Source organism: Mauremys mutica, chromosome 4, assembly GCF_020497125.1.
Source record: "Mauremys mutica isolate MM-2020 ecotype Southern chromosome 4, ASM2049712v1, whole genome shotgun sequence".
In the NCBI taxonomy this organism is placed as follows: domain Eukaryota; kingdom Metazoa; phylum Chordata; order Testudines; family Geoemydidae; genus Mauremys; species Mauremys mutica.
The window spans coordinates 132822298-132841132 of record NC_059075.1 but is presented as its reverse complement, the minus strand read 5'-3'; the positions used below and the strand labels follow the sequence as shown (position 1 = coordinate 132841132).

Here is an 18835-nt window from a genome sequence, read left to right as displayed (position 1 = left end):
ATTAGTAGCAGAGGAGGTTGTATTTTCTGTTGGAAGCAGCTTCGGACATGTAGCTGATAGTTGCTGATTATCATAGTTTATTATATTCACACAAGGACTTGCTCTGGTCTGGCATATCTTTTCCTTCCTGATCCTAATGTAAAGTTACTATGTTGAATGAGGCATCAAATTAATTTTCATTGTACCAGATTGCGACTGCAAACACAGGATTATGATTTTAGTGTGATTAACACCCTCAAGCCAGAAAACTCCCCAGGCAGTGATGTAGATAAAATGTGCTAGCGTGCATCACTACTTGCACACCAAGGTGAGGGGGTTAAACAGGATGAATATCTAGGCTGTTAGGGAGAAGACTCTTACTCAAACATAAATAACAGAACTAACAAGTCATGTAGATTAGTGTTTCCCAAATTATGGTATGCAGTAGTTGGGAGAGAAGGCACAGGCAGACCTCTCAGTTTGTTCGTAAGTCTCATCTTTGATTTAAAAAGAAGAGAAGGAAGATGTATACATTAAAATATGAAGATGCAAGGTGGGCAGCTCAGTTTTCAAAAGTCTGGGAAACACTAGTGTAGTCAGTGAAGTTGCCTACACTGACTTATGAAACCATTGCAGTAACACCTAGTGTGTGAAATGCTTATGCTGCTTGCTCTTACAACAGTTTAGCATCTTCATGCAACATAGCTGTTTCTGTTTGAATTCTTATTGTGCATTCACATGAAGTGCACTCTACAATCATGTTGGCATCAATGCATTCTGGGATTCCTGAAGCACCTATTTCAGAATGCCTCCACATGGTTGTTAGGTACAGGAGATTTTGATTAATTTCCAAATGCAAGATACTACATTGTAGAATGGAATTGGGACAAGTGACTGAATTGATGCTGATGCAACTCTTTTAGCTTCCTGACCATGTTGGGGAAAAATGCGGTCACCAATGATGGGGTCAGCTAGATCCAAACTAAAGACTGTCCCAGATGTTTCAGCAACTTTATGCAATGGGTACTTATAAAATGTGTTGACCATCTGTTGTGTGTAGATATAAGTGTTGCATAGGCATTACAAGTTCAAGGTGTTCCAAGCAATGTGTTTTTACAACAGCTTTTTTGCCTAATGTATACAAGGCCTCAGTCCATAAATGCTCTAGATCAGTGGTTCTCAAAGCCAGTCTGCCGCTTGTTCAAGGAAAGCCCCTGGCGGGCTGGGTTGGGCCGGGCCGGTTTATTTACCTGCCGAGTGTACAGGTTCGGCTGATCGTGGCTCCCACGGGCCGCAGTTCGCCGCTCCAGGCCAGTGGGGGCTGCAGGAAGCGACGTGGGCTGAGGGAATTGCTGGCCACCCTTCCTGCAGCCCCCATTGGCCTGGAGCTGTGAACTGTGGCCAGTGGGAGCTGCGATTGGCAGAACCTGCGGATGCGGCAGGTAAACAAACTGGCCTGGCCCGCCAAGGGCTTTCCTTGAACAAGTGGCGGACCAGCTTTGAGAACCACTGCTCTAGATTGCCTCTTTAAGGCCCTACATAGTTACAGGAGGAATGTTGTAAGTTATGTAGCTCTTCAAAAAGAGGTATTCTTTATAAAGAATAGTAAACTCAGTACTGTGTATTTTTACAGTCTATCAGTTGAGAGTCAAAAATCAAAGGAGCAGACCCAGACTCTGAGTTTCTTGCATGTTATGCCACACAGCTAATTCCCTTTAGCTTTAAGAGAAAAAAAAAAAGACTGCAAATTTAAGGAAGTTTAAATGTTAAATTTTTAAGGAGAAATTAAGTTAAAACCTCATGTCTCTTCAAATAGTTTGCAAAATCATTGCTACTTTAAAGTGTTTTTGGAATAGCATCTATCTTCACCCTCACCAATCCATCACCAAAGTATCTGAGCACCTTCTAAATTTAAAGAAATAAATAATAAAATCAAAATAATTCTTTTCGCCTTTCCAACCTGTAGGAGAAATAACTTGATTGGTTTATAGGGTGCATGTTACATTGTGAAAGACTAGCCAAAAGAAATGAGTTTATGGGAGGGATTTGTAAGAAAGAAAGGTTGCTTAATTCACTGGGGGAGAAGGGTGTTCCAGGTATGGGGTGTGACATGAAAGGAGCCGTGGAGTTCACTGGGAGGAGCCTGAAACAATTTAGTAAGGCAGGTAGCATTATCAGAACATGCAAACGGGTGTAGCAGGAGACAAGTCATACATATGGAGAGGTGCTGGCAGTGCCTTGAAAGTGAGGTCAAGGAGTTTGAACTTGTTATAGAACTCAAATTTTAAGAAGTGGAGGTATATTGTGAGTCATTTTCCATCCTGAACTACTTATTGTACAGGAACGTAATACTCATGGATATCTGGTATTGTAGCTTTTTGCAAACTGGTGCTGACTTAATATGATCAAACACAGGACAGGAAGAGTTGCTGAAATAAATGCCCTTTTTATAGCTGTGTGCTTGATGTGTGTCAATTGGCATGTATATAGGGACTGAACTTGTAAATGACTGGCTTTAGTAACATGTAAACAGGACTCTCAAACATTTTGAAGGCCATAGCTTTCCTGCTTACACAATGGGGTTGGTGGTCTCTAAAACAATCTTAAGGGCAAAAAAGAGGATACTAATAAAAGGACTGGATGAGTAGAGTAGCATGTTTGCTTACATAGCAGCTAGTGATAAACAGAACAGCATTAGTGGTAACTAGATTTGTAAGAGACTGATAATCAGTTATTCAGTTTCTAAACAAACTCTACTTGAAGAGTAGTTTTGCCAGTTCTTTAGTTTCAGACCACTGAAAAAAACATAATTTGTCTCAACATAGTAGTTCTCTGGATTTGTTCTGTAGTCATTCTTAGAGGGTTAGCTTTCTTTAAGTGACATACAATCACAACTCAAAGTGGTGTGTGTTTTGGTAAGTTAGGAGGTAATGAGGCAATTTCTTGAATTGCATCCATAATAGAGCCTAACTGGCTGTGAAACTTGGAAGCTGTCAGTTATGACAGAGGCATGTAAATCCTAAACTCATGTTTATCATTCTTAAAAATGGGATTTATAACTTCTGCTTGTCATGAGCGTCTCTTCCTCAACAGTCTTTTTCAGCTGAAATATAATGGATAGATTTAATGCAACTGTTTTAAGGTTGTAATAAATGCTGATTTAGGTAGTGTTTAAAAACACTTTCCATTGTGATGGCTGTTATGTAGCTCTGTGTTCTTATTTATAAAAGCATTAGGTAGTCACCTACACCAGCCAAAAATTACTCAGCATGCTCAAAAATCTTTAGAGAAGCTCAGTTTCTAGGCCTCAGATATGACCTAATTTAAAACTGTTATAATTTGGGGGTAGAGAGTATCTCTGGAGTACAGACATCTAATGTTAATTGTTTTTATGCTGTGTGAAAAGTTATTGTACTGGATACATTGACACTTCCCTTGGGATTCCTTGCTTCCTCTTCTGGCTCTGCAGCAGGGATGACGAAAGTTGTACATTGTAGCCAGCCTTGTGTTTAATATTAAAGTACAGCCTGTTGAGATATCATGATTCAAGTGGATACAGTCTGTTTGTTTATGTTAATTTGGTGCTGCCCTGGGAGTCATGACAAGTTGAAGTTGTAGCTCCCTTGCTTTGCAGTAGCTTTTTACAAACATTGTTCCCAGAGAGCTTTACTGCTAATGACATCAATGATAATGTTGTACCACAATGATTTTTTTTTTTTTAATGTGGGCCAGGGGGTGAACTGTTCTGTATGTTAAAAATGTGAAGTGCAAAAATAAAAATATATTGTCAGTTCTCTTAAAAGATGCATAGAAAAATATAAATATGACAAGTAGAAGAGGGCAAAATTGGTAGGTATGTAAAAAAACCTTCTCTCTTAATATTTAGCATGTTCTGAATATGGAAAAAAGTTATCTAATATAGGAGCATAAAAGAATAGGGTGCAAAGAAAACAAGAATTGAACTATTAAAATAACTTGTATTATGGTACCACCTAAAGGTTCTAACTGAAGGTGGGGCCCTGTTGTCCTAGGCACTGAGAAACCCCTAAAACAGAGGAACAGAGGTCCCCAAACTGTGGGGCATGCCCATCTGGGGTGTGTGTGCAGAGGAACATTTCGGGGGCTTGACCTTAGTCAAAAGTTTGGGGACCACTGCCTTAATAAATGTAAGCTCTTCAGGGAGGAAACTGGCTATCTGGGGCTATGTCTATACCACTTATGTCGGTATAACTTATGTCACTCAGGGGTGTGAATAAGCCATGCCCCTGAGCAACATAATTTAACCAACCTAAGCGCCAGGGTGGACAGCGCTAAGTTAGTACAGTTATAGAGCTTTTCCCACAGACATTGCTGCTGTTGCTTGGTGGGAGTTAATTAATTAAGTCGATGGGAGAGCTCGCTCCTGTTGGCTTAGAGTGGCTACACTAGACAGCTCACAGCAGCACAGCTGCATTGTTGCACCTGTGCCACTGTAAGCTCTGTAGTACTGGCATAGCCTAAGTAGACAAAACAAAGTGTGGGTGAAGTACTGTTCTTTAAAGTTTTCTGGCTTATTGCTCTTCTCCATAAAGAAGGCTAATTGTAAAGAATAATGTAGAAATGGTTTTTTTTAGGATAAAATATTCTCTAGTTTGAGGAGCATATTGAAAGGAAATATGTGGAGTGTAGGGACCTTTAGTTTGGGTCAGGATCTTTACTTCTAGCACTGGTCAAGTATAAAGTAGGAAGACTTTTGTCATACTGAAGCCATAGGGGTTTTAACTGTCAAGTAGTTGTAGTGTGTTTTCATTTTAAACTTTCCTGGACACTGTTTCCTTCAGACTATTGTAGGCATCTGATCAATTTGTGTAAATTCAAACTAGATGTAGCCTATTTGTGCTAGTTAGGAACAGAAAGGTTGCCTAGAGGAGGTAGGATTAGTCTTAAAATTGTATTTCCTCCCTCCACATCACTCTTGCACCACTGTAACTCCATTTATTTAACTGAAGTTACTCCATATTTTCTGTTGTAAGTAAGGGAAACCTAGCCAAGAATTCCGGTCTCTTGCTTCCTTGGTTGGCAGGATTAGGGATGCTCTGGAAACAGTATATTGTGTTCCGGTAAGTGAGAAGTGTAATAGTGATTGCAGTTGTCAAGGTGGAATAAATATGCAGAGGATTCCCCTTTTTCCAAGGCAAGAGAGATTGTTAAACTGTATTGTATGCTACCTGTTGCAATTGAAAGAGCTGGAGCCTGCTAAAGAGGATGACCAATTCACATTGGTCTAGTTTGGATTGTGATGACTAAGATTTTATTTTGGAGCTGTGAAGTATATCTGGAAAACACCTCATTAAAATGATATTGTTATGTGTAGACCCTGAATTCAGGTTTTGTGTGTAGTATTAAAAAAAAAATAGCTTGCATGAAACTTAAACAGAAAATGAAAATAGTATTTGAAATATTCCCCTGCAGGGTTTGCTACTTCAACATTGATGCGTTGTAATTGTGCATGAGAACTTGAGATGAAACAGCAATCAAAACAAAATAAAACCATTACTAGTTTATTTTGATTGTCCAATTTAGTGAAGTGTAGGAAGTAATACACATAAATGATGAAGAGCATAGTAGATTTCAAACACATTTTGATTAATCCAAAGCAATTTTAGTAATTCAACTACAGCAGTCTGAAGTTTCTGTGATCTCTGAGAGACTTTCCCAGCTTTATTTCCATATCTTTTCCTGTGAGCTGTTTCAATGGAATGTACTCTACTGCACAGAAGGGGCTACTGCTATTCTGCAAAGAAAGATTGAAAGTACTCCTTTCATATCTCAATAGTACAAACTAGAGAACATATGGAAGACGGTCGTTGTTAGTTGAAAAAAAATTAAGTGTTCGGCTACATAGTTGCCCAGTTTTTCATAAGCTTCATTTCAGCACTCTGAGTGGAGAGTGCACACGGATTTTAATAGGGGTATTTTTCTTAAGTGAAACTTTAGCAAGTCACACTAATAAGTACTGTGACCAGTGGCGGATTAAGAAATTTGGCACCCCTAGGCCCTCAAAAAATTACCAGCTTCTCCGCGCCCCCTCCCAGCTCACCTCTGCTCCCCCGCGGTAAGAAGGGGAGTTGCGGCGCGCTCTGGGGATGGCAGTGGTGGAGCGGAGGTGAGCTGGGGTGGGGAGCGGTTCCCGGCTGCCCTGGATTACTTCCCGTGCCTGCAGGCCCCAGCTCACCTCTGCTCTGCCTCCTCTGAGTGCCGCTACTCGCTTCTCCCTCCCTCCCAGCGCTTTCGCGTGGCAAGCCTGGGAGGGAGATGGAAGGAGGGAAGCACGGCGCACTTGGAGGAGGAAGCGGGCCAGGGATTTGGGGAAGGGGTGGAGTTGGGGAGGGGTCGCGAGTGCCCCTGCAAATTTGCCGCCCTAGGCCTAGGTCTTGTTGGCCTAGGCGATAATACGCCACTGATTGTGACTTCATTTTATAGAAGATAAATAAACTATGATTGGGAGCAGGCTTATATTTAGTTTCTATTTCTGACTTGTATAAAGCTGTGGATTTAATATGCATATATTTTCCTGCTGTGACTTCTCTTCTGTGGGATGTGGTGATGGACTTTCCATTACTGGCCTTGCTTCCCACTGTGAACTTGTAAACATGAGCTTTCCCTTCCTTTTCATGATTATCAAGGGAAATGGTCGGTATAGATCTTAGGTAGAATCGAGAGGCAGGGTGGTTTGAATAAAAGTTCTATGAAATGGACAAATGATGTCCCAATTCTCCTGGCTTCTCTTCCATTCTCTCCACCCTTTCCTCATTATCTTACTATTAAGTGTAACTTCATCAATTTCACATCCTCTGCCTCTTCCTCTCTCTCCTTTTTGACAAACCAGAAGAAGCTTGATTTAGATAACATCCAAAGGGGGAAGAAAGCAGAAGTGAAATTCACTTGTTCACAGCTAAATATCCATCTTCTGTTGGTGCCTGGAATCTTAAATTCTCAGCTAGGGCTCTAGAATATTGTGTGGGGATATATCTTAGGTGTAATAGAATAATGCTTTTCATCTATGTCAAAATCTTTTTTGGATAACTTTCAGGATTGATTGATTTTAAATCAAAGCTACTTAAATGATCAGGCAGGAAACATTGATTGTAAATAATCAGTTTTAATCTTGTTTTGCATTTGTACCTTTTTTCCCTAAAGAGAAGTTGATTCTCATTAGTTGGTTACCTGTTAAAACGTGTTTGATTTACAACTAAGTATAGTCTTTACATACATTTGGTATTAATTTTTGCTAACCAGGAGGATACATTAAATCTGTACGCATTTTTAAGAATTATATAGCTTAACAGACACTTAGCCAGGCTCTTACATTTTATTTGTTTTATTATGTTAGAAAATGGTGAATAATGCATTTTTAAATTTGTAGATTAACTTTTTATTGTTGATTCATGTCGAGCTCTATTTGGATGGAAACTGGAATTCATTTTAAATGCCCGAAACAGTTATGTTTTGATTAGTTAAATAAAACTACCTTAAATGTGCTGATACATAAGAAAAATGTATCAAAACATGTTTTCCATTTAAAATTGATTTTATTAAAGGTAGTAGCTTATGTAGTTAGTGAATTGAATTGATTTTGTCTGGTCACCATATTCTTCAAGATTTTTGAACTAGTATATCTCATTCTTACATTAGTATTTTATTCATAGATTGTAAGAGGGAAAACAAGCTTTCCTGCTTTTTCAGTTCCCAATCTGTTTCTTAACTTTGGCCTGATCTACACTACAAGTTTATTTTGAATTTAGCAGCGTTAAACCGAATTAACCCTGCACCCGTCCACACAACGAAGCCCTTTATTTCCATATAAAGGGCTCATAATATCGATATCTGTACTCCTCCCCGACGAGGAGAGTAGCGCTGAAATCAGTATTGCAATTTCGAATTAGGGTTAGTGTGGCCGCAATTTGATGGTATTGGCCTCTGGGAGCTATCCCACAGTGCACCATTGTGACCGCTCTGGACAGCAATCTGAACTCAGATGCACTGGCCAGGTAGACAGGAAAAGCCTCGCGAACTTTTGAATTTCATTTCCTGTTTGCCCAGCATGGAGCGCTGATCAGCACAGGTGACCATGCAGTCCCAGAATCAAAAAAGAGCTCCAGCATGGACCGTATGGGAGATGAATTTTCATAGACTCTAGGACTGGAAGGGACCTCGAGAGGTCATCGAGTCCAGTCCCCTGCCCTCATGGCAGGACCAAATACTGTCTAGACCATCCCTGATAGACATTTATCTAACCTACTCTTAAATATCTCCAGAGATGGAGATTCCACAACCTCCCTAGGCAATTTATTCCAGTGTTTAACTACCCTGACAGTTAGGAACTTTTTCCTAATGTCCAACCTAAATCTCCCTTGCTGCAGTTTAAGCCCATTGCTTCTTGTTCTATCCTTAGAGGCTAAGATGAACAAGTTTTCTCCCTCCTCTTTATGACACCCTTTTAGATACCTGAAAACTGCTATCATGTCCCCTCTCAGTCTTCTCTTTTCCAAACTAAACAAACCCAATTCTTTCAGCCTTCCTTCATAGGTCATGTTCTCAAGACCTTTAATCATTCTTGTTGCTCTTCTCTGGACCCTCTCCAATTTCTCCACATCTTTCTTGAAATGCGGTGCCCAGAACTGGACACAATACTCCAGTTGAGGCCTAACCAGCGCAGAGTAGAGCGGAAGAATGACTTCTCGTGTCTTGCTCACAACACACCTGTTAATGCATCCCAGAATCATGTTTGCTTTTTTTGCAATAGCATCACACTGTTGACTCATATTTAGCTTGTGTCCACTATAACCCCTGGATCCCTTTCTGCTGTACTCCTTCCTACACAGTCTCTTCCCATTCTGTATGTGTGAAACTGATTGTTCCTTCCTAAGTGGAGCACTTTGCATTTGTCTTTATTAAACTTCATCCCGTTTACCTCAGACCATTTCTCCAATTTGTCCAGATCATTTTGAATTATGACCCTGTCCTCCAAAGCAGTTGCAATCCCTCCCAGTTTGGTATCATCCGCAAACTTAATAAGCGTACTTTCTATGCCAGCATCTAAGTCGTTGATGAAGATATTGAACAGAGCCGGTCCCAAAACAGACCCCTGCGGAACCCCACTTGTTATACCTTTCCAGCAGGATTGGGAACCATTAATAATTACTCTCTGAGTACAGTTATCCAGCCAGTTATGCACCCACCTTATAGTAGCCCCATCTAAATTGTATTTGCATAGTTTATCGATAAGAATATCATGCGAGACCGTATCAAATGCCTTACTACAGTCTAGGTATACCACATCCACCGCTTCTCGCTTATCCACAAGACTCGTTATCTTATCAAAGAAAGCTATCAGATTGGTTTGACACGATTTGTTCTTTACAAATCCATGCTGGCTATTCTCTATCACCTTACCACCTTACAAGTGTTTGCAGATGATTTCCTTAATTACTTGCTCCATTATCTTCCCTGGCACAGAAGTTAAACTAACTGGTCTGTAGTTTCCTGGGTTGTTTTTATTTCCCTTTTTATAGATGGGCACTATATTTGCCCTTTTCCAGTCTTCTGGAATTTCTCCCGTCTCCCATGATTTTCCAAAGATAATAGCTAGAGGCTCAGATACCTCCTCTATTAGCTCCGTTCCAATAGACGAAATGCCAAAACATTTGAAAAAAATCTCCAAGGCTATGATGGACAGAGGCCACAACAGGGACTCAACACAGTGCTGAAAGTTAAGGAGCTGAGACAAGCGTACCAGAAAGCCAAAGAATGAAATGGACGCCCACGGAGGGAGGGGCGACTGACGACTGTAGCTATCCCACAGTTCCCGCACTCTCAGAAAACTATTTGAATTCTTGGCTGAGCTCCCAAAGCCTGAAGGGTGAAAAACATTGTCGCAGGTGGTTCAGGGTATATGTCGTCGCCCCCCCCCCCAACCCCCGTGAAAGCAAAGGGAAAAAAATCCTTTCTCGCCTTTTTTCAATGTCACTGTATGTCTACTGGATGCTGCTGGCAGACGCGGTGCTGCAGCGCTACAGAGCAGCATCCCCTTCCCTTCTCTTGCCTTGTGGATGGCAGACGGTACAGTATGATTGATATCCGTCATCGTCATCCCATGAGTGCTCCTGGCTGGCCTCGGTGAGGTCAACCGGGGGCGCCTGGGCAAAAATGGGAATGACTCCCAGGTCATTCTCTTCTTTATGCTTTGTCTAATGGAGATTCAGTCCTGCCTGGAATATCATAGCAGCTGGATGCTGTCCTCCCCTCCCCCTTTGATCTCTGCTTGCAGAGGCAATAAAGTCAGTGTTGTTTCAAATTCATGCATTCTTTATTTCTTCATCACACAAATGGGGGGATAACTGCCATGGTAGCTCAGGAGGGGTGGGGGAAGGAGGGAAGCAATGGGTGGGATTGTTGCAGGAGCACCCCCTAGAATGGCATGCAGCTCATCATTTCTGTGGGATGTCTGGGGCTCTGACCCGAAGTGGCCGTTTGCCTCTCTGGTTCTTTAGTAGGCTTGCCTGATAGTCTAGGCAGGACTGACTCTCCCTTTAGACAAAACTTAAAGAAGAGAATGACCTGGGGAGTCATTCCCATTTTTGTCCATGCGCCCTGGCCGACCTCACCGAGGCCAGCCAGGGGCACCCATGACAGCAGCAGACGGTACAGTATGGCTGGTAACTGTCTTTGCTAACTTGCAAAAAGCAAGGGGATGCTGCTGTGTACCGTGTCTGTTAGCAACATCCAGCAGAAATATGGTGACAGTGAAAAAAGGCTGAACGGGCTCCATGATTGCCGTGCTATGGCATCTGCCTGGGCAATCCAGGGAAAAGGACGCGAAATGATTGTCTTCCATTGCTTTCACGGAGGGAGGATTGACTGATGACACTTACCCAGAATCACCCGTGACACTGTTTTTGCCCCATAATGCATTGGGATCTCAACCCAGAATTCCAATGGGCGGGGGAAACTGCAGGAACTATGGGATAGCTACCCACAGTGCAACACTCCGGAAATCGACGCTAGCCTCGGTACATGGATGCACACTGCCGAATTAATGTGCTTAGTGTGGCCGCGTGCACTCGACTTTATACAAGCTGTTTCCAAAAACCGGCTGTTTCTGTAAAATCGGAATAATCCCATAGTGTAGACATACCCTTTAAATGAACTAGTAATTGAACTGAACTAGTTGAATAAACTGAAATGAAGTTTCGTAAGGGATTTCTCATTGAGCTGTGAAATGTTCAGGGAAGCTTACAGGACACTTCCTTGTAAATTACAAGTTTTTGCAAGGCCAAGCTCTCCAGCATTTGTGTTTGCCGCATCTTAATTCCCAAGTAAATTAAAATGTTTTGAGGGTATGCATCAGACTGCTTTCTTAAAGTATGGTATACACACCTTTTCTGCAAAACCCCTTTCCTCTTCTCCCTCCCACTGATCCTGATGCAAAGGATTCATCTTGTTCTTTGCCACTTTTCCTTGGAAACCAAACATAGGTATGGAAAGGTGGCTTTTTAAAATGTGGCACAGGGACATTTCACTGGGGAAAATGGGTTATTTCAGTCTCAATCCCTAGTTATTTTTAAAGTATTTTTTACATTTGGTAACTTTATTTTTTTTTTAATTGTAGCTCTGCCTTTGACAGAAAAACTGGGCTGCGAGTGGCTGTGAAGAAGCTGTCCAGACCATTTCAATCCATCATCCACGCCAAAAGGACCTACAGAGAACTACGGCTACTTAAACATATGAAACATGAAAATGTAAGTTCTAGGAGATGCCCAGAGACATGCAATGTGTGGGAAATTGAATGTTCATAGCTGTGAAAAGCTCGATCAAATTCAAACAACCTAGTGATAGGTAAAACTGAACCTCCAGCATGATTACATTAAAAGTCTTGTACTATAGGAATTTAAGTATCAATTAAAATGTTTTTTAGTACTTTGAGAAGGTGACAGAAGTGAGTTAGAAGAATGGGTACTTTTTTTTTTTTTTAGCATAAAATTGGTTAAGGTTAGGGCTGTCAAGATTTAAAAAAATAGTCATGATTAATCACACCGTTAATAATAGAATACTATTTATTTAAATTTTTGGATGTTTTTACATTTTCAGATATATTGATTTCAATTACAACACAGAATACAAAAGTAAGCACTTTATATTTATTTTTTATTACAAATATTTGCACTGTAAAAAACAAAAGAAATATTTTTCAATTCACCTAATACAAGTACTGTAGTGAAATCTCTTTATTATGAAAGTTAGACTTACAAATGTAGAATTATGTACAAAAAATGACTGCATTCAAAAATAAAACAATGTAAAACTTTAGAGCCTACAAGTCCACTTAGTCCTACTTCTTGTTCAGCCAATTGCTCAGACAAACAAGTTTGTTTACTTTTTCAGAAGATAATGCTGCCCACTTCTTGTTTACAGTGTCACCTAAAAGTCAGAACAGGCATTTGCATGGCACTGTTGTAGCCAGCGTTGCAAGATATTTATGTGCCAGATGTGCTGAAGATTCAGATGTCCCTTCATGCTTCAACCACCATTCCAGAGGATATGCATCTATGCTGATGATACTGGGGTTCTGCTCAATAACGATCCAAAGCAGTGTGGACTGACGTTCATTTTCATCCTCTGAGTCAGATGCCACCAGCAGAAGGTTGATTTTCTTTTTTGGTGGTTCAGGTTCTGTAGTTTCCTCATTGGAGTATTGCTCTTTTAAGACTTCTGCAAGCATGCTCCACACCTCGTCCCTCTCAGATTTTGGAAGGCACTTCAGATTCTTAAACCTTGGGTCTAGTGCTGTAGCTATCTTTAGAAATCTCACATTGGTACTTTCTTTGCATTTGTCAGATCTGCATTGAAAGTGTTCTTTAAACAAATAACATTTGCTTGGTCATCATATGACATTGCTATAACATAAAATATATGGCAGAATGCAGGTGAAACAGACCAGGAGACATACAATTCTCCCCCAAGGAGTTCAATGACAAATTTAATTAACACATTATTTTTTTAATAAGCGTCATCAGCATGGAAGCATGTTCTCTGGAATGGTGGCTGAAACAAGAAGGGGCATAAGAATGTTCAGCATATCTGGCACATAAATACCTCGCAATGACTGCTACAAAAGTGCCATGCAAACACCTGTTCTCACTCTCAGGTGACACTGTAAATAAGAAGCAGGCAGCATTATCTTCTGTAAATGTAGACAAACTTGTTGTCTTGGCGATTGGCTGAACAAGAAGTAGGACTGAGTGGACTTGCGGCTGTAAAGTTTTACAATGTTTTGTTTTTGAGTGCAGTTATTTAACAAAAAAATCCAACATTTGTAAATTGCACTTTCACGATAGCGATTGCACTACAGTACTTGTATGAGGTGAATTTAAAAATACTTTCTTTTATCATTTTTGTAGTACAAATATTTGTAATCAGAATAATATAAAGTGAGCACAGTACACTTTGTATTCTTTGTTATTGAAATAAATATATTTGAAAATGTAGAAAACATCCAGAAATATGTAATAAAGTTTCAGTTGGTATTTTGTTGCTTAACAGTGTGATTAAACTGCGATTAATCATTATTAACTTTTTTTAATCGCGTTTTAATTTTTTTGAGTTAATCACGTGAGTGCTGTGATTAATCAACATCCCTAGTTAAGATCTGCTACAAGTCTTATTTATTTCTGATTTGCAGGATGTTTTGTAGGTGTTGGGAAGGAGGACTGAGAGAAAAGGCAATGGGGTTTAAATGCTTTTGAAAGTGACCAAACCTCCTTAGACTAACCTGATTGAAAACATAAGATGGGAGAAGTGCCTGATTATTAAACACATGACTGTTGCATACTTGTTTTTGTAGTTGATTTTGGGTGTTAAGTATATTTTACTGGGTTTATAGAAGATCCTTAATAGTAATAAATTGGTCTAGTTTCCTGTAACTCCATGGAAGTGTAACTGTTAAAAGGGTATTTTGAGAGAACTAACCTTCAGTGATGAAGCAAGGCTTGCAATATAACTATTTCATAGTAAAGCCTCAATTTGATTCACAGTATGTTAAGGTAATATACACAGGTATTAAGATGAGCCTAATTGATTTAGTGCTCTGTCTGTTCCTCTTTGACATTTTGTGCTTTTAACACGTTTTATTGCTTCCTCTGTCCATCTCCCACTTTCATCCCTGTGCCTCTTGTCACGCTGTCCCTTCTGTGGAGAATTTCTGTCTGTGCCAGACATCTATCCTTCTTTCAGATCCCTTCTTAGAACACAGTATGAATCATCCTAAAAGTGCGATGCGTATCGATTATAAAAAGAAAAATATTTGCACCAATATGTGATTAAATTTATCTGTCCTGGTCATTGGTGATCTGCCCCCCCCCTTTTTTTTTTTAAATGCTATGTATGTAGAATTGTGATTGTAAGTGCCTTTTGACAGAGACATTGTCTAAGGCCAGGTCTACATTACACACTTACTTTGGTATAACTACGTCACTCAGTGGTGTGAAAAAATCCACACTGCTGAGCGATCAAGTTATACCAACCTTAACTCCCCATGTAGACCGTGCTGTGTCTGCATGAGAACTTCTCCTGCGAACATAGCTACTGCCTCTTGCAGAGGTGGAGTTACTAAGTGGTAACATTTTACTATGCTCAATGCATTGAGTTGTTAAGCAGTAAAATGTACATTATTTTCGGAGTTATTAAACTGATGGGAGAGCTCTCTGCTGTCACTTTAGAGAGTCTTCACCAGAAGCACTACAGAGACACAGCCATGCCAATGCATTTTTCAAAGGATATTAGGGTTGCAAGAAACCTCTGATACAGGGGTTGGCAACCGTTCAGAAGTCGTGTGCCGAGTCTTCATTTATTCACTCTGATTTAAGGTTTCGCGTGCCAGTAATACATTTTAACGTTTTTAGAAGGTCTCTATGTCTATAATATATAACTAAACTATTGTTATATGTAAAGTAAATAAGGTTTTTAAAATGTTTAAGAAGCTTCATTTAAAATTAAATTAAAATGCAGAGGCCCCTGGACCTGAGTGCCACTGAAAATCAGCTCACGTGCCACCTTCGGCATGCGTGCCATAGGTTGTCTACCCCTGCTCTGATATTACCTGATCCACCCTCCCAGAGGACCAACTTTCAGGCTTCTTGCACAACACAAGAAATCGGAGAGGGTAGAAACACTGCTATTTAGTTTCTTTATAAAGCCTGAAAGTTGGTCCTCTCTGAGGGTGGATCAGGTAATATCAGAGGTTTCTTGCAACCCTAATATCCTTTGAAAAATCCTCTCCAGTTTCTGTAATATAACTTCTGTGCACAGGATGCAGCAAGTCTTAGCAAGCAAAATAAGATTTTTCTGGGAAGGTTAAATGTAAACAATAATCCCAATCTGTGTTGAATTTCAAATGCTGCTTGTCTTAATACTTTCACTTGTGCAGTATCATGTATACCTTTCTTTTCTCATCAACTTATGCCATGAACTCCTCCAAAAAGTAAGAGAATGAATACAATTCTGACTTGTTCAAAATACATCCTTGGCATCCTGGGAATGTGTGTGTGTGTGTGTGTAACTTCTATATTGCCCTAGGACAAGGTCTGGTTTTGGGTGAACAATTCTCATTCACTGCAGCGTAAAGGCACCAGCACATCAGTGCCATATGCTATTTTGAGGCAGCAAAATCACATGGCTGAACGTTCTCCAGCTCTTTGTACAGCTGTCAAAATGTTAAGAGGGAGACTTCTAACTTACATTTTATATGAGCTTTAGGTTGACAATAAGAAAATTCCTGAAATTTTGGCAGTGAGCTGATCCTAACCCGCTTCCAGTCTCTTTATCTAGTGAGACAATAACATCCCATAATAACTTAATTCATGGATTCGCTTGGGCATTTTGACTGGAATTTCTCACGTTATTTTTCATTCCAGTATGTGTAGTTGGTTACCAACCACGTCAGTCAGCTGCCAGTATCGCTAATGGCTCTGACACTTCAGCAATCCTTCTTGACAGTGTTAGTGTTGCTAACTTAAGTGGAACTTTTAAAACACCTGCATATTATGAAGAATATTCCCCAACAACACCTGCTTCATGCCATGGTGAAGGTAGAGCTCTAGTGTTGATGGTATTACCCTAATAGATATACCTACCAAGTTTCTCTCTAACCTTTTTGGGCTGCTTTTTTCTTCCCAAAATTGCTGTGGGCTGCCGTGGAAACCTTCCTTCAGGGTAAACATTTTATTTAACTAGTTCTGGGCAGCAGTCGCACACTGGGCTGAGTTAATAGGAGTAAGCTGTGGAAATTAGAGTAGAGATTTTATCACTAATGTTTATCATCATGTACTGTTGCTTTTGCTCTTCTCAATTCTCTTGTTTCACTGCAGTCTTCATCTACTTTGAGTCTTTCTCATTCTAATCCCTGTGCCTGGAATAATCTCCTTGTTCTAATCTGACAGGCACCTTCTTTCTCCTATAAATCTCTTAAAATACATTTCTTCAAGCAAATCCTCCTTCCTTATCAGTAATCACCATATCATTCCTCCTCTGAACTATTGTCCTGTCTTGTCTCAAGATTTTAAACTCTTGAGTAGGAAATAAATGTCTTATGTTGGTAAAGCACATCAAATATCTAATGCTATATAGATTGACTTGAATTCTCAGAAAATCCATTATGTACTCAGTAGTGCTATAATTTTGAGAATATGTTGCATGCCTCATACATAAAAGTGGTTGAAGTGTAAAACTGAACTCAGCTTTAACCGCTGAACCTGAAATGGCATATTCAGTGTTCTAAAATGGAATTAGAAATCAATATTTTGGTAATTTTGTGTCTCATAGATTAATCTGTGAAATATTTTACAAAGTGAAATGCATTTGGGCACCATGATAGTACATATATGCTCTGATAGGATTTTGGTTGTCTTTGAGGTTGTTTGTGAAGGGTTACATAATTGGAAGCAGGATTGTAGGATAATAATTGTATTTCTAAACAGACAGTATGTGAGGGCACAGTCATTGACTTATACCCCTTATAGGAAAAGCTGCTTCCACTGTGCATCTCCTGCTATGAAATACCTCTGCTGCTACAAATAACAGGGTATATAATTGGGCATCAGAGCATCTTGGACTGTGCTTTGTTCTTTGACCAGTCTCTGTACAGACAGTCCGCTGTCAGGCTGGGGCTCTGAATGTAGTGGTGATTACATTTCCTTAGAATTGCATTAATGATACACTGCAGAAGGAGTGTATTTAAGTGTTGTAGATAATGGGTGGGTGTAACTTCTCTGATGAAAGATAAGGGTAGACTGTAACTTGTCACATTAAAATGTGCATATTCAAAGTGATATGGTCAAAAGGAAAGTTGGAATGGAAAAGGCAGGTTCTGTCATCTTGTGCTAAACTGGGGGCTGATGCAGTGATTTGGCAGACTAATTTATACCTAAGGTGAAAATACACACTGAAGAAACCTTACAAGTGTGTGATGACTTTTGTAGTTCTTGCTCCCTTGCACTTTTCAGGGGATGAATTGGCTGTTCTCTTCCTGAAAATGAAATAACACAGTTAATCTGAACAGAGGATGGGAACAAGTCTATCTAATGTATTTATTGTAGAGTAGAAGTTGAGTAATCTTTGGGATTCAGCATAGGGCAGAGCTGAGGAAGTTCAGATTGTGACTTGTTCCATTTATTCTCTAAATATGTCGGTTGCAAAAGCATAATCTTGGCTCCTCAAAACTTGTGCCCTTGAAACCATCTGCTTAAAGTTGACTTGGCCAAATTCTGCCTTTGTAAGTGGAAGAACTAAATTCCACCTTTAGTTACACATGTACACTTAAACTTCATTGGAGTTGCAGGGGTGTGAATGTAGACAGAACTCAGCAAATCTCTGTGGGAGAAGAGAGAAACTGAACTAAAATTGGAGAAATACCTAGTGGAACACCTTCCCTTTATCAGATATGCTTTTAAAAAATCTGCTTGTTGAGAGGGGAAATATAAACAAACTGGGAAAAATTAGAGCAACCTTAAAACCCCATCAAATTAATTTACCTTCTAGTGCAGCGGTTCTCAAACTGTGGGTCGGGACCTCAAAGTGGGTCGTGACCCCCTTTGAAAGGGGTCCCCAGGGCTGACTTAGACTTGCTGGGGCCTGGGGGCGAAGCCAAAGCTCAAGGGCTTCAGGACTCAGGTTGCAGGCCCCCTGCTTGGGGATGAAGCCCTTGAGCTTCAGCTTTGGACCCCCTCCCCAGAGCGGTGGGGCTTGGGCTTTGGCTCCCTACCTGGGGCAGTGGGGCTTGGGCAGGCTCAGGCTTCGGTCCCCCTCTTGGAGTTGCAAAGTAATTTTTGTTGTCAGAAGGGGGTCATGGTGCAATGAAGTTTGAGAACCCCTGCTCGTGTGTATCTGAGAGCTGTTAGTCTTATGACCCTATAAATAGATATTTTTCCAGGAAGTAATGCAAGTGTACTTCTTCACTCTGCATTTAGGGGAATGAGGATTTTTGATAAGTAAAAATTCAAAGGTGAGGATGGAGGTTGCATAGGTAGGAAAGGTACAAGTGAGGGTATGAATCTGAGCTGTTCTTGCAAACTGGCTCCACCATGAACGTACTAGAAAGTAAGTTCTTTTCAAGCCAAGTTAGACCTCGCAAAAGGAAATTAAAACAAATAGTAAAACGTTCTTTAGCTATATAAATAAAAAGAAAACAAGGAAAGAGGAAGTGGGGCTACTTTGCAGTGAAGATGGGGCCGAGATTAAAGATAATTTAGGTATGTCTCAAAACCTAAATGAATACTTTGCCTCAGTTTTCAACAGGGTGGATAAAAATCAATGATTTAAAAAA

General features: G+C 40.2%; 1 protein-coding gene across 3 annotated transcripts in view; it reads left to right on the top strand.

Annotated features, from left to right (window-relative positions):
- The window catches only part of MAPK14 (mitogen-activated protein kinase 14), a 56577-nt gene that overhangs the window by 3142 nt on the left and 34600 nt on the right, over positions 1 to 18835 (top strand). For all 3 annotated transcript variants that reach the window (XM_045013965.1, XM_045013963.1, XM_045013962.1), the window contains exon 2: positions 11630 to 11759. In XM_045013965.1, coding sequence (XP_044869900.1) covers positions 11745 to 11759 — 15 coding nt within the window. In that variant the 5' untranslated portion in view covers positions 11630 to 11744. The remainder of the gene's footprint in view (positions 1 to 11629; positions 11760 to 18835) is intronic.